Source organism: Bactrocera oleae, chromosome 5, assembly GCF_042242935.1.
Source record: "Bactrocera oleae isolate idBacOlea1 chromosome 5, idBacOlea1, whole genome shotgun sequence".
NCBI classification, from domain to species: domain Eukaryota; kingdom Metazoa; phylum Arthropoda; class Insecta; order Diptera; family Tephritidae; genus Bactrocera; species Bactrocera oleae.
The window spans coordinates 51,053,100-51,078,676 of record NC_091539.1 but is presented as its reverse complement, the minus strand read 5'-3'; the positions used below and the strand labels follow the sequence as shown (position 1 = coordinate 51,078,676).

At 33.2% G+C, this 25,577-nt stretch overlaps 1 protein-coding gene across 2 annotated transcripts in view; it reads left to right on the top strand.

Annotated features, from left to right (window-relative positions):
- Nucleotides 1-25,577, top strand: part of mew (multiple edematous wings) — a 193,898-nt gene that overhangs the window by 141,252 nt on the left and 27,069 nt on the right. The window contains exons 2-3 of one of the 2 annotated variants that reach the window (XM_070109411.1): nt 21,061-21,188; nt 22,502-22,525. In XM_070109411.1, the coding sequence (XP_069965512.1) occupies nt 21,061-21,188; nt 22,502-22,525 (152 nt within the window). The remainder of the gene's footprint in view (nt 1-21,060; nt 21,189-22,501; nt 22,526-25,577) is intronic. The other variant, XM_070109412.1, reaches the window with a different exon arrangement.

Genomic DNA, 25,577 nt, shown 5'->3' with positions numbered 1-25,577 from the left:
ATATAATCTCCCTTAACTTCAAAACACTTATTCCAATGATCTTCCAACAAGTTTATGCCATCCCTATAATGACTTTTCAGAAGCTCAGCAAAATACCCGTCTACGGCTGTAATAGCTTCTTCATTCGACGACAAACGCTTTCCATGAAGGAATTGTTTCAGGTTTCTGAAAAGGTAATAGTCGCTGGGAGCCAAATCTGGCTCCAGATGCCTATAGCATTAACACTTATACACTTGTCAAACTTGGATCTTCACTAACAATATTATGAACTTGCTCAATGATTTATAGTGTGGTTGCGGTTTTTGATCGTTCTTCGCGTGGATCGCCTTGAAGCCAAGTACGACCACATTTAAATGCATCAGCCCAAATTTCAAAGGTGCGTTTTGAAGATAAGGTATAAGGAGTCCATAAATTTCCGTTACTTTTAAATCTAATCACTGCGCGATATTAAATTTTTTCCATATTAAAAAAAGACTCTGACACGTTAACTTCAAATGGCTTATAAACAAAGAATTAATTGACAGAATAACTTGTTACTTTGCATGTGTTCTCACGACAGATATACTAACTTGAAAAAAAAATTGGAGCTTGTACTGTCATTTTAATAAGTTTCCTACTTGTAGATGCAGTCGAGACCTCAATATGCCAGCAGCAGAAAATTTTTCGTCATTATAAGTGACAAATGTGAAAAGAACAGCACTTTATTCAGCATACTAACTTTAGTAATCTTCACATGAGATCAGTTTAGAAAATATCGAATAAAAACAATGAGTAGTTGCCATCAGATGGATTGTGTCTTATATAATATATGACCAGATGTTGAAAGCGAAACGATATTGAAAACGAACCAAATAACAAAGCTACCATTGGAATAATTCTAATATTTTTTTTTAATGTGACGTCAAAAAGTACATCACAAAAAATACATTTCTAATTTGCTATTGACTTAAATTTATAGTAACCACTGGAATTGAACTGCTTCGTGACTAATTAAAAATTATGTAGGCGCAATAGATTAAAAATATAAAATAAAAAAACTTCTTTTAACGAGACCAAGACAAATACTCGCAATTTCACGTCCTAACACCCACTTCTATTAGCAATAGGAGGAGCGAAAAGCAAAATGTGGACTAAAAATTGTTGCAAAATGCAATGCCACCAAAGAACTGAGGCAGAATGCGCCACAATGCAAGCTTTCCAAGTGCATTAGTATTTAGACCGCATAAGTACATGCCACGGGAACCGACTTTTTCCTTATGAAATACGGATGCATTAGCAGTAGACCCGTCACCACATTAGAGCACTCAACCACATATAAATAACTATGTATGTATGTGTGCAGCCGACCAGCTAAACGTATAAACTGAATACTTTCGTGCGGCTGGCAAACGAGGCACGTAATAAATGGGCGCAGATGCCGCAAACTAATTTGTAAAATATGAAAATATATGTTTGTTTGTATATATTGCATATTTGTAAAAATAGAAGTGGTCCAACATGCATATTTACTATAAATAACTAAAGCTCTTCGTCAGCATTTCGTGCGCAATCCGTTGCATGCAACATTCTTACAATTTCTTCTTTTCTTTCTGTGCTTTCCTTTAAACAAGTGGCGATAGCGCGGAAAATGGAAATGGTGGAACAGCGAACAAACTGGTCGACGGTCTATGATTAAATATAGATAATTCCACAATGACAAAAGTCAGGATGTTAACAAATTGTGGCAAGTTAAGCTAATTTTTAATAGACTGGTAGCGAGGCATTTATAATGCAAGAAGAAACGAAAAAGTATTGCCTAATTATTTCATTTATAATAGCGGACTATGTCGCTTGAGAACTGCCTATTAGAGCGTTAATTAAGAGTATTTAGTGAAAAGTGTGGTCCAATTAGACCGTTGCATTCATTTGGAGATGATGCAAATCTGATCGCGAAGTCATTGCTTTTGGTCCCAAAGTTAGTTTACTGTTAGAGCGGTACTTTAAATTGGGGTAAAAAAATATTAGAGATTCTATTAGAGGATGACATGGGCATTTTTACTTTTAAAATTTTTCATTACAACTGATTACACTGAGTCCTTTCAATGCATACTAAGACCCATGTAAAGTAAGACAACGCGTAATTGTCCGCCTAATGCACTGCGTACTATTTCAGCCTTATGTATTGCGATATTCATCTCAGTATAATTGAAAACGTAGATAAAACCATGAATTTACTTTTTTGATTAGCGCTCTTTAAAGAAATTGGTAACAGTGCTCAAAATTTGCAAGCTTGGCTATCAGCTACTACGAGTATACTCGCGCTAGTAGCTATACGTAATAGAGAAGTAAATATAATGATATAGCTTGAAACCTCAACATAAATCTTATTTCTGATGGTTGTGATTCTGTCTTTTACTATACTCTGAAATGTACTAGAAATGGGGATCCTCTATCTCTCAACGAATTTCATAGGCTTTTTAAATGAAAGATACTTTGAGTGCACTCGCACCCAGTCTTATTGATATAATCGTCGTTGTTTGGGTAAATATCGAGAAAATGAATCAATTTTTCAATTGACAATCAGGCAGCGCATATTTATTCAAAAATCGGGTTTCCAACATGAATTTCACAAAATGTTTTATAAAAAAATTATAGGCAAAAAGGTCATGCCTTTTTCCTAGTCATGTATTGTTTTGTTCAAACACGCGCTACGTTCAATTTTACATATGTATTTGGTACAACTATTGAATTTTAAAACTTAAAAATACTTCTGAGAAAAACTGAAACTTCTTAAAGTAAACGCATATCAACCAAAACAAACGAATTTAAACTTAACGGCTATTAACAACGAAAAGAGATTTAGGGTTAGGCAGAAATTTTTATTTTTTTATATTTTCTCCATATGCATAATAAAAATCGTGTATAAAAGCGTACAGCAAAAGAAAAACAACGTGAGATTATCGCTGGAACCACCAACCGAAGCCAAAACCGTCGCTAAATGATCGTAACTAAACAAACTAAAAAAATATTAATAAAAACTATAAAAATAAACGGCACACAGGAAGCAATGATACCAAAAACCAGCACAGTCGACTTAAAATATACCACGGCGCACGAGCATTAAAATAAATAAAAGTTTAAAAAAAATTTTTATAAGTCAGCTCCTCAATCTTTCCAAACAACAACAAACCATTATGGCACAGTTAATGTCGTCCCGTAGAAGAAAAAAGAGGCAACAGCACAAAATCAGTTAACCACTAATGCAACGCGTAAGCTTCCTGTTGACGGTTTACCGCCTTTAGTGAGCGCTCGAGGAGCACCCACGTCGTCATCAAAATCAGCCTGCTTGACTGCCTGAAATTGCATGGCACACACTTACACATACCTGTAGAAAATGTTTTTGTTTGGTAGTTAATGTCCTTCATAGTCACTATGTTTTTTGTTTTGTCGTTTTCTTTTTGCCTCCAGCGTATTTTGACACATTCAGAAACAACACACGCACACATATGCACATGGCAGCGCAACTGACAGCCAGTCTCGGATGCAGACAGTAAGAAACACTCCTGTAAAATTAACAAGGAGAGGTTCTACCATACACAAATAAATATATGTATACATACTTATACATATGTATGGTGTATTTATGCTTAAAAAATAAATAATAAAAGTTAAGGAGAAGCACCCACACACTTGCAAAAAAGTTCGAATATAAACATGTTTGCTAAAAAAATATTGAAACTCACATTAAGGTTTATGTACAAAGGCGTTTTATATATGTATGTTCGTATGTATTATATATGTATATGCAAACAACAGCAAACACGCCCAACTGTGTATGTTAATATACAGATATATTTTATGACAGGATGAGAAAATAAAATTTAACTATAGAATAATAACAAAGAGTGCTCTATGGTTGTAAAAGCAAACATATAAATGCTATATACTGCATTATATAGTATCATACGTGTGCATATATCTGAAATTTTTTATTTTTATGTCATAAAATCGCACCTATAAACGCTACTTCGGTGGTCATTATCATATTCTGTACCTTCGGATGTATGCTTGTTCTATGCTCACATATATGTCTTTAGGATAAAGGAGTACTGCCAACATTACCTCGAAGTCAGGAAGTTGTAGAAAATTGTAGAAGAAATAAATTAAATATAGAACATATAGTGAGTCTCATTTAATTATTTGTTCTTGCCTTCAGTAGGAAGCCCTATGAAGATAACTCTTAATATTCTTTAAGAATCTGAGGTATAAGATACTGCTAAATAATGACTAAACTTTTCGGTATTTCGACAAAGTTCCATTTCCAATTTTCGGGTTGGGCCATGTTGTTGCTCACTAAACTATATAGTTCTACTAGTAGAACCAGTCACGCGTTGTTGTGGTTATGGTATAAATGAAATACTATTATAGTAAACTATGCTATACGGTGAAAATATTATTTAAAAATAAAAGCGAAAACGTTATTGCCGGTATAAGAATCCACGCTATTGTATTGTACGTTAGGTTTAGTTTTGAAAAGGATTGATGCAAATATTTGTAATTGGCAAAAATAATGAATTTTCCATTTGTCATTCTACTCAAAATTATAATAATAATAATATTTAAAATATTATATTCTATCTTTTGAGTTGGCACGAATTGGACACAGTGTGTTGTCCAGTAGTTTAGGAGTTTACCCCGGACAAAAGGTGGACACGTAATTTTTTTCACTTGCATATATAGATAAGCTCATCTCTGATCCTTTTTTTAATTACCCGCCGATTTCGCTGAAACTCATTTCATTTTAGAGAAGCTCATTCTTATTAGAAACCCTTTTACACTTTTAGACACACAATTTAAATTAACTTTCTTAATGTAAAAACGTGAATTCAGTCCCTTTATTTATAACTGTATACCGATTTTCTCGCTACGAAAGTTCGATTTAGTTCCTCTAACCAAGGCAGGCAGCCTTAATATAGCAACCTATGGTTAAAGCAACTAACTCGAACACTCATAACGAGAAATTGGGCATACAGTTATAAATAAAGTCTTTCTCATTAACCTTTAGAAGACACACTGGGGTGTAAGACAACTATTAAAATGTTAACTTTGACAAACGTTATTTTAACTCGAAAAACGTTAGCCACGCCAATTTAGTTACCCTTGGCTAAGTTCAAAAAGAGATTTCATTTCATCTAAATACTTCAAAAAAAGGTTCAGCTGAGTTTTTTAAAAGCAAATTTTGAGTAGCAATGTACACAACACCGTTCGCGTAAAATATAATAGGAGTTTCCTTCAAAGGTTGAAAAACCAAAATTTTAATTAACTTGCATACATGTACATTACTCTCTTTCTGTCTTTCTTATATAACGAGAAAATGGGGTTACAGTCACAAGTAATACTCTCTCTACCCCAATTTTTATCTTTTTGCTCATTAAGCTACCAAAATTAAAATAACTTGCCTATGTTTAGGCGCTTTACCTATTATACGTACATAAAGGAAGTTATAACCCTTCTACGAATATAATTCATTTACATAATTTAGATTTTTGAACTTACTTCGGAATGATCAACCTAGTAATGTTTGAAATATGGTAATATTCACCTTGAGATATCTGGGTTTCTCTAAAATGCTATATGCCCAGTATATAAGATAAGGTTTTCAAAGATGCAGTGGAAAAGCAAAATTTTTTCGTTTGGACTTCTTTTGCAGATAGCACATACTTACAACATTCATATATACTTATATCTATACCGGTGGTGTATACTCTCTCATCTTGCTTACTTGTTTACTCGTACATATTATCTTCCTGTATGCATAAACGCCTGCGCTCATTAAATTAGCAACTATCCTACCAACATTAAAGTCCATGTAACATAAGTGCCCATCATTTGACCATCAACAGCAATGTCGATGGCCTGCAGCCGCATTAAGCTAAACTTGACAATGACCAACAGTGCTCACTGTCAATGTCGTGTCATTTTAGCCATTTTAAACACTTCAAATTATTCCTTAGCACATTTATTGCTTTTTGCGCTCTTTTGTTCGCGTTCGTTTCATTAACAATGCCGTAAATTGACCAAACACGAAATGGTCATAAAAGAAATCGTTTATTGGCGCTGACACTCGAGCAGACGCAAAACGTCAAACAAATAGACATATGTATATGAAACCACATGCACGCTTCAAGAGACAGACAAATAGTCTGCCAAGCATTTAACTCGCATTGTTTGCCAATTTCGGCTTTGTAAGCTCGGGTTTTTATGTGGATTGGACTGATCGTTAAAAGAGGCAGAGGTTAACGTCAGCACCATCATTGGCGGTGGAGACGGCTTCTCGAATTTGTCAAGTTTTCTTTGAGTAGCAAGGCGAAAATTAACAGCGTGAATGTCAAACAAATAATTTTTTAGCTTCTCACTTATGTTGCACCAACATAATTTGCATATTTGCTAAGCAAATGCAACACTGCTTATAGCTTCTCTTCATATAAAACACTTATCCTAGACATCAACATTTTTGTAAGGCAATTTAAAGATTGACTGCCGCCAATAACCCACTTCAATTCTAACGCTAAACTATATATATTGAAGCGGTCAATAAGATCTTTGATATCATTTTTTTATCATTCATTTTTAAGGTCATTTAGTGGCAACTACCAATCCACCGAGTAGCAACAAGCTTCTCATCAAACATCGTTCTATTGTTGATCACATGATCACCTTCTTTCTATTGTTGATTCTGACAGATCCGTGGCAGCTGCTGTTGTGGCACGCAAATTTCATATTCGTGTTGCACCTACATAAAATTGTGTGCCCTTCGGGTCAACATGACAATCAGTGTAAATTACCCTTTTTGCCAATTTTCTGCAACTAATCCTAATTTTGTGTATATGTGCGCAATATTTCATACCTACAATCTTATTGTTCCTCTTGGGAGAGTCTCCTGGCAACCAAATAGGTTCGTGTCACGACTGTGTAAATCAGTTGTTTGACTGCAGTATACCATTTTTATATGTAAAAGCTGTTGCTGCCGCAACACGACTTATATTTACCTACTTGCAACATTTTGTACACTTTCCTGTTGCCACTTACAGCACTTTAGTGTTTTTTCAACATTGAAAAAAAGTAGAAAACGGCCTTAGACATTGTTTCATCTTAACCAGTAATGTTATGAAGGTGGTGTGTTGTTATTGTTGCCACTGTTTCTCTTCTTAATCTTTAACTGCCTCTTCACCTAAACTAGCTGTTTTTCTTATTATTGCTTTTCAATAGTCAAATTCTCACACCTGAAGCGTGATTCATACGCTGTTCCGTAGCGCTTTGTTGCACATTCTCCAAAAACAATTTCCTCTCACTCGCTTGCAAACTTAGTTGCCAGCTACCTCCATCGCCTGGTAAATGTTGTAATTGTTATTTGCAGGCTATAAATGGTGTGGCAACAACATTTTGTAGTATGCCTCAGTTGCTACTCACGACCCAGTAATCGTTTATAGGTTAAATTCTTGTGTAATGTTTAGCAGTAGGTGGAAGAGATAACGGTTGTAACTATCGCGACTGGAATGTATAAAGAGAAGGGAAGGTAAAAGAGAAGTAATACTTACTTACAGAAGCTAGTTGCGCGTGATTTTTCCGATCGTTACATCTTTTTTTCTATAACTTTGAAACTTTCAAATAAATGGAATTTCGAGCAATAAAAAGAGCTATAACGAAATGTTGACGACTAGGTCTGAGAACACAATGAAAAAATTATTTAGGACAAGATAATCAATAATCCTTATAATATAATATAATACCTGATTCAACTCATATAAGTTACCAGTCAAAATAATTCTCATTTAAAAAATATTCTATAATTGATGCTTTTGAAAAAGTTAGTTTTGATCCCATAGCCGATCTCCAAAGGGACCTCGAATAATTATATATACAATATTATATAGATGAGAAAATGGTCAACGGACTAGTCAAGATTTGGATTTTTGACAATATGATCTCAAAACAAAACGTAAAAAAATTACACTTCAAAGTGATTTAAAAAATCTATATTATTATTAAAAATTCTTCGATCCTTACCTGACAAATACAATATATGTATCTTAGATGGTCGTGTGAAAATTTTGAGTCCGACCTGTTTCGAAGAAATTATACTCACCGACTCAAAACAGTGTTTCGAAAAACACGCGTTCAAACTTTTGGGAACTGATTACACTAAGCCGGGTCAACAACAAATTTTTGGAGAATATTCTCACATATATGTAGTATATATAGAAAATAAATCGAAATTTTTAAATACACAAGTGGATATACATATGTAACTCCTTAACTGGGCATCGACTTACCACAGTGTGTACAATATATGTACTATTCACATGATCTATATATCTGTTGATCCAGGGTTCTAAATAATTTATTACTTTTTTATACTCTCGCAACCTGTTGCTACAGAGTATAATAGTTTTGTTCACCTAACGGTTGTTTGTATCACCTAAAACTAATCGAGTTAGATATAGGGTTATGTATATATAAATGATCAGGATGAAGAGACGAGTTGAAATCCGGGTGACTGTCTGTCCGTCCGTCCGTCCGTCCGTCCGTCCGTGCAAGCTCTAACTTGAGTAAAAATTGAGATATCTTTATGAAACTTGGTAGACATGTTTCTTGGTACCGTGAGACGGTTGGTATTGCAGATGGGCGTAATCGGACCACTGCCACGCCCACAAAACGCCATTAATCAAAAACAAATAACTTGCCATAACTAAGCTCCGCAATAAGATACAAGACTGTTATTTGGTACACAGGATCACATTAGGGAGGGGCATCTGCAGTTAAAGCTTTTTTTTAAAAAGTGGGCGTGGTCCCGCCTCTAATAGGTTTAATGTGCATATCTCCTAAACCGCTAATGCTATAATAACAAAGCAGAAGCAAATGTTTTTAGCACTTCTATTGACGGTGTGAAAATAGTTAAAATCGGGTGGCAACTCCGCCCACTCCCCATATAACGGTACTGTTAAAAACTACTAAAAGCGCGATAAATCCAGCACTAAACACGCCAGAGACATTAAATTTTATCTCTAAGATGGTATAAGATGACTTTATAGGAACCGCGTTCAAAATTAGACAGTGGGCGTGGCACAGCCCACTTTTAGGTGAAAACCCATATCTTGAGATCTGCTTAACCGATTTCAACCAAATTCGGTGCGTAACGTTCTTTTCATGTTTCTATGTCATAGTGCGAAAATGGGCGACATCGGACTACAACCACGTCTACTTCCCATATAACACCATTTTAAATTCCATCTGATTCTTTCACTTTCCACTATGCAAATCAGACAACAATGACTGTATCGGGAAAAAACTTTGCGTGAATAATGCGATTAAAGTATGCCACCTTGTGGCCAAAAATTGTCTAAATCGAACCAAAACTGGGGCTTAAACAGTACTAAATATGTGGACCCCAGTGTCTATAGTTGACCTTCTACCGAAAATATCAGTCAATCCACATAGAAATCTCAAACGAGTATACTATTTGACTTTGCGAGAGTATAAAATGTTCGTTTACATCCGAACTTAGCCCTTCCTTACTTGTTTTATATTATTATTTTATCTGAAATCGAGTTTATGCCCGAAAACATACATATTTTAGTATTTTCTTAACGATTGAATTTTAATAGTGTCTTCTTTAGGTTTTTTCTTAACTTATTTTTAGTTAAAGTCTTCTCTTTATTATTTTCTTAAAAATTCAATATTAATAGTGTCTTCTTTAGTTAAGATCTTTTCTTTAAGAGAATCTGTCAAATATGGTATAAGGTCATTACTTTATTTGCAAATATTTTTCTTACAAAAATGCACCTTTTTTATATACATTTTTTCAAAATAACATTTAATTTTTTTTTGATTTCTCTCGCCACTTTATTTATATACTCGTATCTATTCCGAAGTCTAATAGAATTTCGTTGTCTTTCGCTAGTTAATCTTCAAGTTAAATTCTAATTATCTTGCTCTTTAATATGGCGCCTTGTCCACTACCTTCAAGTTTTTTGACATTTTCCGTGCTAAACACGATTTCCAATTATTTACTAACAAAGGTGTATCACCGACATTATATAGGTTGGAGTTGATAAAGCCAATAAATCTTACTAAACATAACCGCCTTACTAAACATAACCGAAGCTTGCAAGCAGCCAACTAGCGCTTAAATTTGTACAGACCCAAATTTACATACATACAAAGATAATAAGTACAAATATTTGTATTTGAGGGTCCTGTGAGAAAAATTTGATATATGCAGTTACTAGATTTTATTTATTAATTATATGTAAAATACTAATACAATTATTAATAAACAAAGTAAAAGGAGCACTAGCTTGAGATGCTCTCAGCTCACAGCTTTAAACGATTTGATTGATTTTGAAACTTAAGGGGTTAAAACTTGAGTTAGAAATTCTAAAAATACTTGTAGACGAAAAGTCAAAACATTATTTTAGTCTCTTTCTGTCCATATATTATATAATACATATGTACTTTAAATTTTGGTCTGCCAAAACTCGATTTTTGATCAGATCAAAAAGTTGGTAGGTCGTTGTAAGGGCAACTATATACTGAACATGCAGAAAAAATTTGATCGGATCATTTGCCTATAATCACTTTATCAAATTTGAAAAATGTAGCTTTAAGGAAAATACGTTTAAGGATATATTTATTTATATATTTGATGTATCAATTTGAAAATTTGAGAAAATTTTTTTTTTTTTAATTGACATACCTAACCTCTTAAAAAATTTTAGAAGATCAAATTCCCTACAGGGTACCTATGAAACTCAAAAGTCTAGCAAATATTTGTTTGTTCGTTGCACAATTGATTGCATGTATTTTGTTATTACTATTAAGTAAGCACGAAGATTTGTTATTTGCCGCGGGCGATCGTCGCTTTTATCCATCCATCTGCGGGTATCTTTAGTATTATTTACTATTTCGTTATTTATTTATTTTAGCTCTTCTCATTTCTTTTTTAACGAACAATCTATTGGTTTGGTGTGATCGGGGCGTTGCTTGTGGGCCGTCGATTTCTACTCGTTGGTTTTTTTTTTTTTTAATTTTTTTGGTTTTGGTCAAAGTGATGCGGCGGCCTTTCTAGTTTGGCTTTGGGATTTAAGCTTTGAGTGTATGCGCTCTCCAGTAATAAAGCCGCAAGCAAATATTGCGGACAATAAATGTTAAGTGTCTTCCTACTTGCAACCGGCAGGCATAAAACAATTACAACAACAATTGCTAATAACAACAAGCAAAGCGGTAAAATAACAATAGCCACAGTCATAATAATAATGCCAGTTAGCCATACGGACATAGTTGCGTGCATGTTAATTTTTTTAGGTATATATATGTATGTATGTATACATATTTGTATGTATGTGTGCATATATACATGTGCGTAGGTGTATATATTTGTTTGTTTGCATTAACATGCAACACAATAATGCTAATCTATGTTGCACGATTTACTGCCACTTTAGGTTAAATGCTACAAAATGTTGCAATAGCAATATTAACAATAACAACAGCAAAGACTATACTACTAAACAGAAATATGTAACTTCGACTCGCTGCATGATTTAACACATTCCGACCGGCAATAAGCGTCTATTAGGGGCGTTAACGGCCTTACTGCTGGCAAATTGAAGCACACATACATCCTTATATATAAAAACAACGGGTGGTTTACACGCAGCTTTCTTAATAGATAAATTGGTTACCGGGACGCATGTGGTGTAAAATCGTTTGACACTTTTCTTTTTTGGCAATAATTGTCTGTTGTTTATGGTATCTAAAATATTTACATGGAAGTCCTCATGAAAAATCAGGATTTTGTATGCACTCACACAAACATTTTTTTGGAGGTTAAATCCCACTGAGCAGCACTGCTAATCGATTTCTTACCTATTCTTTCTCAATATCTCTTTATTAGAGAACATGGAGCCAGTATCTCTGTTCAAATCTCAGACTTGGTGTCTTGGATAAAAATATAGTAGACTAATTTAGCCTTGACTCACTTCCCTTAGCTCTTTAAACTGTATACTAGCAAAAGTACTTGCGCTGATATGGCAGACTTTTCTTGGAACGATTTCGAAACCAGTAGGTTGTAGCAAAATATCGGAGATCTTACAAACTATATATATAATTGATCACCGTGACGACTTGAACCTATTTAGCCATGTCCTCCTGTCTATCTGTATATACTAGAACTGCTTCCTCAAATTTTGAGATATCGAACTGATTTGTCGGAACCGCTGATATCGAATTACTATAGCATATAGCTGCCATATAAACTGATCGATCAAAGTCCACTTCTTGTATGGAAAAGTTTCTTAATTGACCAGATTTCTTCATGAAATTAGACACAAATTATTGCCCAAAGAAAAACTATAAGCCCCGACCATAATGTTCAGATCGGACCACTATAGCATATAGCTGCCATACAAACTGACAGATATTTTTATACACTTTTATGCTATAAGAAATATGTTTGTGAAAGGTTTTATAGTTATCGTTTTTTTTTTTTTTTTGTTTTTACGTAAGTTACGTAAGGAAGTTTCAAATATATATTCCATCGTTCCAATTTCCATTCATAACTCTTTTACTACAATAACTACTGCGGATTTAAAGTATTGTAATTTGGCGAGAAAAAACTTGTAAGATTAGGAAAAAAATAAATCGGACCACCCTTTATACTTATATTGGCACACGAAAAAGTTCTCACGTCCACCTACTACCGCAAACCGCCTTCAAGACATGGGCGGTGCTTCATTTTTGAAAAAAACTTCCTACAGGCATTTGAAGTCAAACCATATGTCCGCAGTGGGATACCTGCTCCTGCCGATATTATTCCCATATATTGAATGCGCAACACTTCCACTTCTAACCCAATAGGAGTTCGCTTATTTGCCTTGCTTGCCCACTTTACACGAACTGCACAACCACATTTGTTCAGCAACTGACCCATTGTACCTTAAGTGCACGTTTATATGTACATATGTATATATTAATATATGTATATGAAATATCCCGATCCCTTTTTCTATTAGCAAAAACCCTGCTATAGCAAATTGAACAGATTTAATGGCGTCAAAATATGCAAGTCTGCAGTACGTGCACTATGCTATTTATTTGCTCAGCAACGCCTTTGTTATTGTTATTGTTTTGTTTTGCATTGTCTTTATTTTCACTCTCAAGTCTGCATTCCTTTTCGTTCGCCCCACGACACTGCACTAATTTGTACTTTGTAGTACAGCGCGCGGTGGCCGTCAGTTGCTTCCTATTGTTGTTGCTTTTGTTGTACCTTATTCTACTTTCAGTCATGTTTTGTTTATATACTATTATTTCATGCAAAGTCGCCGTTTTTCTTGCCGCACCCAGCAGCTCCTTTGTGACATTTACTTGTAGTTGGCTTGAACAGTTCTGCATTACTCATACGCCCCGCTCTCTTCCCTCTGTTTGCATCCTTTTTGCGCGTGCAACACTCCCACGCTGTGCGGTGTCGTGTCGCATGGCAAGTAACTCTCTTTCAAACCACGTCAACCGACAAGTCGCGAGGAGTCAAGTCGGCAGTTCATGTGGCGTCATTTGTGGCAAATGAGTTTCCAATTGTTATCTAAAGCATATAACATATTTGTACGTATTTTGTAACGTCTCTTCGTTACTTCGTTACTTTCAGTACGCTTTGGTCGGCCTCATATTTTATCTTTCTGCATAACTTCTCATCCGCTGTTCGTGCGTTTCTAGTCTAATACATACATGCGTATACATATTTACATACAAACAGTTATATTTACATAAGATGTTGATTGTTATACCCTGAAGAGAGTTTGCTAAGTTTATCATAAATCATCTGTGTAACACCCAGAAAGAAACGTCGGAGACGAGCTAAGTCGGTTTAGCCATGTCGGTCTGTTTGTCTATACAACCCAGTTTTTTAGATATCGATCTGAAATTTTGCACTTGTCTTTTTTCTCCCAAGATGTTGCTCATTTGTCGGACCCGCTGATAGCGGACCACTATAGCATATATCTGCCTTACAAACTGACAAATCAAAATCAAGTTCTTATATGGAAAACTTAGTTATTTCAAAAATTATCTTCACAAATAAATTATTGCGAAAGACAACACTAAAATCTTCACACAAATTGTGATACAACTGACCGATAAAAATCAAGGTACATTTTTTTTTATACCCCTTTATGCTAAAAGAAGTGCACCTCTGTAGGGTATTATAGCTTCGGTGCAGCCGATATCAAAATTTTTTTCTCCCCCGCCTCTCTTTCCTACTTTAATTTTGCATCAATCATGGCAACTTCATATTTATCTAATTTTCGCTTAGCTGCTCATTCCACTACATCTCTGTTATTTTATATAATTATCATTGGCCTGTAAATTAGCAGCGCTTCACTGGGCTTGTTGTGTTTGCGTCATAAATTTCACTCTCCCTCTTCGTCTAACTCTAAAAAAAAGAATTAAACCCATCAATATAAATATATGTATGTTTGCATGTTTCCACCCAAATTACTTACCGTTAATTTGCTCGCCCAAATAGTAATCTCGAAATTTAATTGTCACTCACTGGGTCTATGCATTTGGTTAGTGCTTTTCGTCGTTGTTGTTGCTTTTATCGTTTGTGAAGCTGCATTATCAGCTGACAGGCGACCTTTGAGGTGAAGTTGTGCAGTAAAACATAAACGTGTTGTATTAATAGCTTCACGTATTTGGATCAAAACAGATAAAAATCCCGCGATAAGCTGACATGAGATACATTGCAGACACTTACGAAAGATATTATGAAAATACAATGAAATGTGTTTATATGACGAAACTCTAAAGCGCCATTTGTTTTTCTTTTTTTTTTGTCGTTTTAACTCGTTAAATTGCTGTTTATGCGTGTGTGTATTTGATTTGGCTGCAATGCAGCTGTTGATTGCATAACCCTAATTTCAGTAGTCACATTGGTTTAATTTCAAAATTAGTTTTGTAGATTTATTAGAGAAACTAGGTCAATTCGCAATAATACTAGCTTGATGAGCTGAAGAGACGCAGTAATTTCAATGAAATTTGTTGTTAGGCAAAGTAGTATTTATTTCTCACAAGACTTCGTCTATTTTAATATGTTTGATCCATTTTTTGCATTGTTAAATGTATACCTTTTCCAAAGCCATAGAAATGTATTGAAGGGTGTGCTTATTATTTCCTTCTAAATCTTCCTGCTTCAGAAAAAAATGTCGCAGTAGTCGGCTTGTGAGGGCTCAGTAAATAGAATCTGCGAAGTCAAAATAATCGTCAATTTAGTAAAAAATTTTGATTATTAATATTTTATCTACCAAACATTATCAAAATAATAAGCGTGCTCAAATATACTGCAGGAGATTCTAATTTAAAAAAAATTCTATTTGATTATTCAGCGTTATAGTAGGTGTCACTGAGTGCCACAAGCGATTATAAAGGTCTTCCAATTTTTCGATACCATTTTTGTAGTTCGATTAGTATATGTACGAAAACAGTACAAAATAGCTAGAGACCACTCACATTTATTCGTAACCAATTCAAATCCCGATTCACATAAGCCGAGTTCACGCGGTTCGCATTTTGCACAGAGCTTAAGTTAGCGCAAGGCTTCATAAATTATTTATCATCTGATCATATTTGGCCTTAAGTCAATACAAGCATACCAATGATTAATCCAATTCTTCATATGCTTTTCATAAGCCTCGTCTGAGATGACCTTTATTGCCTTCAGCGAATTTTGGTTTTTTCCATATCGGCTCATTTTTGGTACGCAATTCGCTAGATTGTTGGACAGTTTTGACATCATGCGCGGAAACCTACGTCACCGTACCAGTAATTTTGCGTTTGTTGAAGGTGGGGTCTTCAGGTACGTTGCCAAGCATGTCTTTTGCGACCTCTGCTCGAAGTCGGTTTTGCAAACGAGTAGATTTTGATATGCTTCATACCCAAAATATTAACCCAAATATGTTGAGTCTATTTTTTTATGTTATCGTCATTAACAGAGGGATGGACGACTCGCATGAGGCAAGTTTTCGATTTCACGACCTTCACTGAATGCTTTGTGCCACTCAAATACTTGTGTTCGTCTTTAAGTAGACTCCTCTAACACTTCTGTAACATTTTCAACGGTTCTGTAGCCATAAATCTATTGGAAACATAAAATGCCAAGAAAACTCCTTGTTTAATTTTTTTTCGTGTTAAAAATCGACAGGAAAATTTTGTTTTATCGATTAGGTTTGGTTGCGCAGTTGAAATGAACACGTCTGGGTAAACATTGATCAGATGGTATAGTATTAATTAATTCGTACAGAGACCAATGTTTCCCCTAGTTATTCTCATACATACCTTTCGTGATTGTATTGACTGATTGCATAGATCCCACATTATTAAGAATTACTGCAATTTTTGAAATAGTGCTTCAATTATGTAAAATAATAAGATTATCCACAAATACGTTAGAGTGCTCACCCTTTTGAAATATCAAAAATGCATGCTCTTCACTCAACTGACTGCTGATTCCATAAATATTTAATAAAATTTCATTTTACCAGAACCCTTCAATTTTCCAACCCACCAATAGGCATCACTTAAGTGTCACTCACATTTATGGCATTAACATAAATATCCACTTGAACAAAGGCAAGTGAACATTCCACATATTAAGGTCGATTATTAAAACAAATAAAATGAAAGCAAAAATGTGGTTGAACTCCCCCAAAAAAGCAGCTGTTTAACGGCTTAAAGTTTAATTACTCAAATACTCAGCTCAACTCAAAAGAACAACCATACAAAAATGCAACCCACGAATTATGCCGATCACCATAAACATAACATACAACACTTAAGAATTTAAGAATTTAACAGAATGCAGAAACCACAAATCAGCCAAATGAGCATTACTCTGCACCCCCTCAGGCTACCTTGCCATTGGTATAAGAAAAAATACAGTGCCTTTGTTGTGGTGAATGGCGAACTCCACTAGAGAGGGGGCCAATTTTGTGCAGCTAAGTGTTGCACTTTTATTGCTTTTGTGGATATTATGTCAAGAGACCCCCAAACCAATTTGTAACGATTGCCATTCATAATTTGTAATTGCCTTTTCAGCCACTTGAGATCATTAAAACAACAAATACGTTTATTGGGCGGCAGCTGCAGCACTCAAAGTGCTTTGATGACATTGAACGTTTAGTGCAAAAGGGTGGGTACTGGTAAAAGTTGAAAGTGGTGCACATACTCGTATAAATAAACATATTTATGTAGTGCATTTAAATTAGTTTATGTATATATACATAAATATGCACTATGTGTATGTATGTACCCGTGTGTGCCCTTAATGAGTTTATTGGCTTAACAAGAACTTCTTAGCACATGAATTGCCTCCGCCTGAAAAAAATTGCGAGAACAAGGTAAAAAAATTATAAATGCATATACATATACATACATATATATATATATATATAGAAAATGTAAGAGTATGTATACAATAATCACATTTCATTTTCCATAATTCTTTATTTACTTTTCCCATTTTTTTAATTTTTCTTCTAACCTCCATATGAGTTTTTCATATCGTCATAATGTTAATTTCTACCATAGCTTCAGCAAGCATAGACACCTCAACACAGACACATAAAAAATAATGTTGCCGAGCCTATCGGACATTGACTGTAGGCCAAGTGTTATAGTTGCGTGGAACGTCTAAAGTAATGACGAAATTGCTTAATAGATAGTGTTAGTTTAGAAATATTTGTGTATATATTTAGGTATACATATGTATTGTATCTGTGGTCTTATATGCACTAATATCTAATATCTATGTTTGTTTGTATGGTATATGTATGTTGCCGCTTAGTTCGGCGCATTAAGTGTCATATTTAATGTTTACTGAAAAAAATGCAGCATAGCAGACTGTCAATCAACTCAAAGCTACACTGAAAAAAATAATAATTATAAATATAATTAGAGAAAAAGGAAAACAGAACTCTGAAAGTAAAAGAAAATTACACAAAATAAAATAAAAAAGTAATAAAAGCACTTATTATTGAAACATTATAAAAAAGTAATATGGCATAAACGGAAAAAGATTTACAAAAAAATTTTTTTTTAAAAATCTAGAAAAATGTGTAATAAAATAAATGTCATACAAACAGCTATAAAAAAACTTCAAATCATAATTAGTTGAAAGCCAACATTTTAAACTGTTTCTATTTTTATTTAAAAAAGTTTGCTGAAGTCAAATATATTTCTTTGAAAATCACCGTAAATTAATAACAATATTCAAGAAGCTTTAATTTTATTTTATTTTAATAGAAATTAAATAAAAACATGAAAATACGCTAACTCTGGTTACAACAGAGCTATAATACCCTTAAAAGTTTCAAAAGTTTTTCATACAAGAACTTCATTTCGATCAGTTAGTTTGTATGGTAGCTATATGCTATAGTGGTTCGAGAAAAGAACATGTGAAAATTTTCAGATCGTTATTTCAAAAACTGAGGAATGAGTTCGCCTATATACAGATAGACGGATATATTTTATATGGTCTCCGGCTTTTCCTTCGGGTGTTACAAACATCGTGGCGAACCTAATATACCTTGTGCAGGTTATAAAAATATAATGTTTAGTGCAATAATTCAGCACCACTGACGCATAATAGATCCACAAATAGTATAACCACTGCGTGCGTCTAGCGGAAAACTCACAATTTTACGCTTCACTACCATTACCAAACAGTTGCACCTACATATACAATATATTGTGTATATATTGTTGTACTGTGATATAAACTATTATCTGTATAAATGCGTAAAATTATCTACTTCTCGTCCTGCTATCAGGTGTCTGTTGTTATGCTGTTCATTCACCTGACACATTGCGGCGATAAAAATAATATGAATCAACTATTTACTCGCCACTTCTCAAGCAATGAGTGTTGACAAACAAATAGACACACATACATGCATACCTGTGCCTACAACAATATCTCTATAAGAATCAGATTAAATTTCCCACCTAATTGAAAAGCGAGAACAAACCTGTTCAACAACTTTATACGAGCATATTATAGATTTTTAGTGGTTAAAATTACTTAACATGTGTAATATTTTTTTTTATTTTTTTTACAAAAATATTGCTTATTTATATTCTATATACCTACATACGTTTTAATATGCTAATAAATGCATCTCATTTAATTAACACAACATTAACACTTTTCGATTAATCAGCTTAGTGAGTTCGGAATCAGTATTAAAGTACTAAGAAAACCAATTCGATTATCATTTGTTGCTTTAAAGTTTCTTTTCCCTTAAAACAAATTTGTCAATGATACGTTAATGATCAGATTATAACAGATAACACGCTCTGTTGGTAGGTGCGGTTGAAAATCTGTTGATTATGTTAAGTGAGTTGGTGTTGACAATGAATGGAATTCTGTGCCGATTTACCCGCATTTTTAGAATTAGATGGTGGTAATAATATTGACAAATAGTTGAGAAAATCAAAAAATTTGGAAAAATATAGCATAAATAGTAACTGAATATTCTGTGACAAGTGAAAGTCATCCCAAAATATCTATTCGATGATTTCAACTATGTTTTGATGCCTGGAAAGGTTTTAAGCTTTTAGCAGAAATACTAGTAACTTATTGTATTTTTACAGAAAAACTAATGAGTTATCCAATCTAACTATTTAAACAGAATTTTTACGTTTTACGAACACCATCTACCCATTCGTTTTTTTTTATTTAATATATGTTCTGCCGAAGCAAGAACTATTCTAATTTTGAAGCACTTTTTCGAACATAGCCTTAGGATTTTCGTGCTGATAACGCTCCGAGTGTCAGTATCCAGGTCAGCCTTCAGTATAGACATTTGTATGGTATGTGAACCTACATGAAATATAGTTTAACGAAGTCAAATCGTATGATCTCAGTGTCGAAATTTCGTTCTAATAAACTGAAGGTTTCACTCGCTATAACACTTGTTATATTACCTTGCTGAAACTTTTTAGAACTTAGACTATTGATGCTGATTTGGAGAATTTAGAAGTATTTACACATTAATCTCTAACGCTTAGCATTTTAAAGAAGAATTATTTTTTAGGTTATTTACATAGAATGTGAGTTTTTAAAATATCTTTCGAATATTTATTCAACAATTTTTCAATGTAAACTCTTCCATGATAGTTTGCCAAGTATACAGAACATAATGTGTGGACGTATGTGTTTACTTAGACAAATATAATAGTTTAACAGCTGTCTCTCTAGGAAACTCTATGCCCCTACAAAAAACCGTTTATTTCAATTTAGTGACCATAAAGGGCACACCTAAAAGTGGCAATTCGTGGAAATATGGTATCAATTATTTAAAAATTTTAAGGATATATTTGTATATACTTTAAAAATACACAGTAAATTTTTTGAAAAAAAAAATAATTTTTTTTGAGTTACACTCGATCTCCGATGGAAAAAAAAATCCTGCTGGGAGTAATTCCGGAATTCTCCGTACAATGACCTACGATCAAAAAAAAATCAAAAATTGACCAAATGCCGGCGTTTTTAACAAAAAAAAATTAATTTTATCCAAAATTTTGATCGTTTTTGGCCTGTCGATCATAAAACTGGCAGGAACACTATATGCAGAACATGCAGAAACAGTTTGATTCCGTTCAGCGAGTCGTTTGTCTCTCAGTAATCATTCAAGTAAATTTTTAAAATTGAGAAAAACGTGCTTAAAGATAAACTGATGGAGCTGATTTTACTGAGCGGCTACACTTTACAAGGCTGTAACTCAAAAACTATTTGAGATATGGACTTATAATTCTATTATTTTTGAAGGTATAACGCTGTGAAATATGAGAAAAAAAAATAATTTTTTCATTTTTACGTCAGGTTTTCCTTAATTTTTTCTTAAACTTACATTTTCTTAACGCACTCTTCAGATTTTACAAATAAATATTACAATTAAATTAATTTTTTTTTATTTTTTTACTTAATACAACTATTATTTAACTTATCTTCATTCTTTCCTTTACTTACAGGCTATTAGTTGGTGCTCCTTTAGATAAAAATCTTCAGCCTGGTACAAATCAAACCGGCGCGCTGTATCGTTGCCCGATTACACAAACACTCAATGACTGTGAACAGATTATTACCGATGGACGAAGATGTAAGTTTTATGTGATTAAATACTTTAAAAAAATTTTAAAATATCATTTTTTTATTATACTTATTTATTTAACTGCTTCGTAGATAGTTTTTCTAAGTAAATAAAAAAATGTGACTACAATCAATAATTGAAAGAAAATCTACAATTTAAAGAAGACTTTGTGTTAACTTAAGCGAAAATATATTAGTTATTATCTGTTGCCTATATATTTATTTTTTGTAATTCTTTACTTATAAATTTATGCTGTCATCTGGTGAAGGTTTTCATGTTACTTTCAAACTATTGCATAGTAATTTGTTTTGTTTTGTGTTTGAAAAAAATTAGACTATAATTTAGTTAGAAAAATCGATTTAATAAAATTTAATTGTAAATAATTTTATTGCCTTCCGCTGAGCAACGAATTACGGAAAGTGTGGTTAGCGGTCATGGTGCTAATTTACGTAAATAACAGATACTTTACTCAATTTGGCAAAAAAAAATTAATTTTTATCAATTAATCTGTTGCCAAATGTGAATATTATAAAATTCGTTTGCTTAATATAAAAAAAAAGTATATTTTTTTCTTGTACACTGAACTATCGGCGAATTGTGACTAAAATTTGCTCTAATCATTAGAAATATTTTGGTAATTTTGTAAATAAATATTTTCCATGTTTATATATTAAGGAGCAGTTAATTATTTTGCTATTATATGTTTATATAATTCTATATATTAGGGGTGTTCTAAAAACATTTTTTTTTTTAATTGAAAATACATAAAAAATTAAGTGTTATAATTTCTCAATAAAAGTGCGCAGATTTGCCAAGGAAATGTTAAAAGATAGTGTAATAATAACAGTACTGGAATATCAATAACATACTTATGTATTCAATTAATTTCATATATTCTATATTAAATTAATATTTCTACTAAATTACTTTTTTCTAATTTTAAAATATTTATATTATCGATGATAAAAGCGTTTTCGTTAAAAAAATTATGAAATGTAGCAAAATTCAGTTTTTCAATATAAAAATGAGAACACCCCTAATGTTAATATTATATTTATTTACCTATCAATTTAAAATTTCAATTGCGTAAAAATACCTTGCCTCACTCAATTGATATCCCACAATTATTCCCTTTTACCTACCTCAAAAGAAAATATTTATCAAATTTTTATTTTTTCTCTTTTTTATTTTCTTCCCTTTTATACCGAAACCAATATGTAAAAACAAACAATAATTGGTACGCCATGGACTCCTTTACATTGTAAAATATATAAATATTTTTAAACAACTCCAACGAAAAAAAAAACGTGCTTACTTTGTAGCGCCCGAAGGAGTTTATGAACCTAGTAAGTGGTATGGGTGCTTTACTTGTTTACAGATTTCTAACCAAGATTTGTCTTTTTTTTTTTTTATTTGTAATGCATATTTTCGTTGTTGTTTTCACTTTTTAACTGCTCACATGATTTTGTTATGAATTCTACTTTTACTTTCAAAGAAATTTGCTTGGTAAATAACAAATAAAAAAGAAAAACATTAATATATATGCACTTACACAAGAAATAATTCAAATTTCGTAAATGTAAATACATTATGTATTATACACACGCTAAAAAAGGCTTAACAATTTGTAAAACATAAAAATATATTTAATAACAAACAAGTAAAACCGCACTAACCACACTTCATGCCATAAAGTAATGCTAAAACTTCGCTAAAGTGAAAAATATTATTATTTGTATATTTTTTTTATGCTCACAATATCCGCCATCTTAGCTGCTGATTTAGCTTAAACGAGACAAAAAACATTTTAGCCAGCTGACATTTGCTAAATTTTGTACAATATATTTTTGCTAGAACACTTCCGCCCCTCTGAGAGTACAAACAACCTAAAAATTAAATTGACGCCTACCGAAAATTCACTTATGTACATATTATTTGATGCCATACGGTATTCTAGGCGTTAATGTCAGCTTTGTGGCGTTGAAAAATGTATTATTATATTCTTGCTCATTCTTCATTTGTGCTGTGCTATATTCCAAATTTCCAAACATGTCACGTTTCTATAGAATAACGCGAATATATGACTCATTAGCACATGTTCAATAAAAATGCATAAGTAAATTATTAAAGTTTTGGTTAAGATAACATAAAGACTATAAATCCTATAGCTATGAAAAGGTCCAAAAACTTCTGTAACTGTATTTTTGATTTCACTGTTTAAATTTTTTGTCGAATAACAAGTATTTTATTAAGATTTCTTAGGAGCTTTGATAGTTTGTAAACGAAAACCTACCAACTTCACTATGCATCAACCTCAGTCACGATAGAACACATGTTTTGGTTAGCGATAATCGCTGAATACTATTCTTAATTACCTGTCCTTAAGCACTCATGCACCTCAAGTACTGGTCCATTGATTTTTCTGAAAACTTCAAATAATAATAATATAATAAATAATCAAGCAAACGCCAAGCTAACCTTCTATGTTCTAAAGAGCCAGCCAATTTCGCTTGGTTTGAAAAGCAAACATTTCTGAGGATCGATAAATTTTTTCACTTATCTCAAAACTAAGGGGTTGTAATTCAGATACATGATTTATTGTTGCAGTAGAAAACATTTCTAAAACAATTTTAAGAAATGCAGCTGAGTTGACACTCCTTGGACGGAAAAATTCCAAAGCAGTTTCACTTATATTAACCAGACAGTCGTGGGAACAGCTGATTTGTCTTACACCCCGCTGGTTTCTAAACAATTGTTTTTAAATCATTATCTTCTACAAGTGTTGCTTTTTAGGCTGACATAAACATTGACGAATGGGCAGGAAACACTATTGATCGTGAGTCCAAAAAACTTTGTCAAATTCTTCGTTCTCGAGTTGTTTAATGTAAACTTTTCACTCATTTTCAAAAAACTTGAATCCCCTTGAACCCGTAGCCGATCTCCAGGACCTTCGGAAAAAAGGTGTCTGGCGGTGAGGAAGATTTTATTGCTAAAAATTACCTCAAATCCAAAAAATCAAAATATTTTTTTATGAGTATACATATATGAATGGAGGCAATGATCGAAATACCTGTCAAAATATTGATGTTTGAGAAAATGGCGACTTACCAAAAGACTGTCTTAAAAGTTTAAATTATTGCCAAAATTTTATTTCTGCTATCATTAACTGACAAATATATTCATGAAGGTCTTGTGAAAATTTCTAGACGATCGATCCAGCCGTTACTGAAAATTTTTTCTCACCGATTCTGAAATCATCGTTTCGTGAAAAATGCCTTTAAAGTTTAGCAGCCGACTACTCTAAGTTAAAAAATCTTAGAAATACTCTTATATGTATATTGGAAACTCTTATATTTTCTGGATCAACTTCAAAATTGCGGGCAGTATTTTCAAATAAATATATGATATATATATACATTTGATATATAATATAAGCAACATTTTTATTTTTTAATTCTCAAGTGGATATAATAACTTAACCTTGTAGAGAACACACTTGTTCGTCCTCACTTTCTTCCTCTGCCTATTAAGATAATGAAACTCAAAATTTTGTTAATTCCAAAAAGGATTTTCTGCAGCGATTGAAGACTTTCATTCTAACAATTTAGTATTTATAATATAAAATTTATAATATAAATAGTATTATTCTCCACGCCACATCCATGAATATTTACGAAACAACGCATAAATTAACGTACGCACATGCATTTTCACACATTTTTTGTTGTAATACGCATTGCAAGCTTATTGTTGTGATTTCCCTAACCATATCTTACAACCATTCAAACATGTGCATGTAATTCTTTTATCCCTTACGCAGCTCACACATAAATTTCACACTTAATGTATGCGACCACATGACCTCCAGAACACGCATGGCGGCACTCCTTCGCTGACGGCGGCAGCAAAGAGCCACAGTGATGCTGTGAATGTTGTTGCTGCAACACAGCATTGCGTTGAAACAAAAACAACGAGCATACATATGTGGACTACCCAAAAGACTGTGCTAAACATGTGATTATGTTAGGGAAACTCGTTAAAAGTCAGTCGCTCGTTTGATCGGCTGCTTTTTTGGTTTCAGCATCCCCCTTCAGGCCACACGCTCGAACGCAAAATGTTTCAGCGCCACTTCGGACGCATTTTTATGTACTCCAGTGCCCATTAGCCGTTTCATTGGTTCCACATTCATTTCGCCTTTTTCTGCGCCACACTTTATTTGTTGCTATTTTGTAGTGCGCCCTTTTATTTGTTGGGTCCCTCTTTCGAGGCGTTTTTGCGTAAATGATCACATTCTTATTTTAGAAACATCATAACTTATGCTGTCGCTGGAAGTCTGCCTATTCTTCTTCTTCTTCTGTGCCTGATTATGCGTCTTTCAGCGCCCTACGCAGCCACATC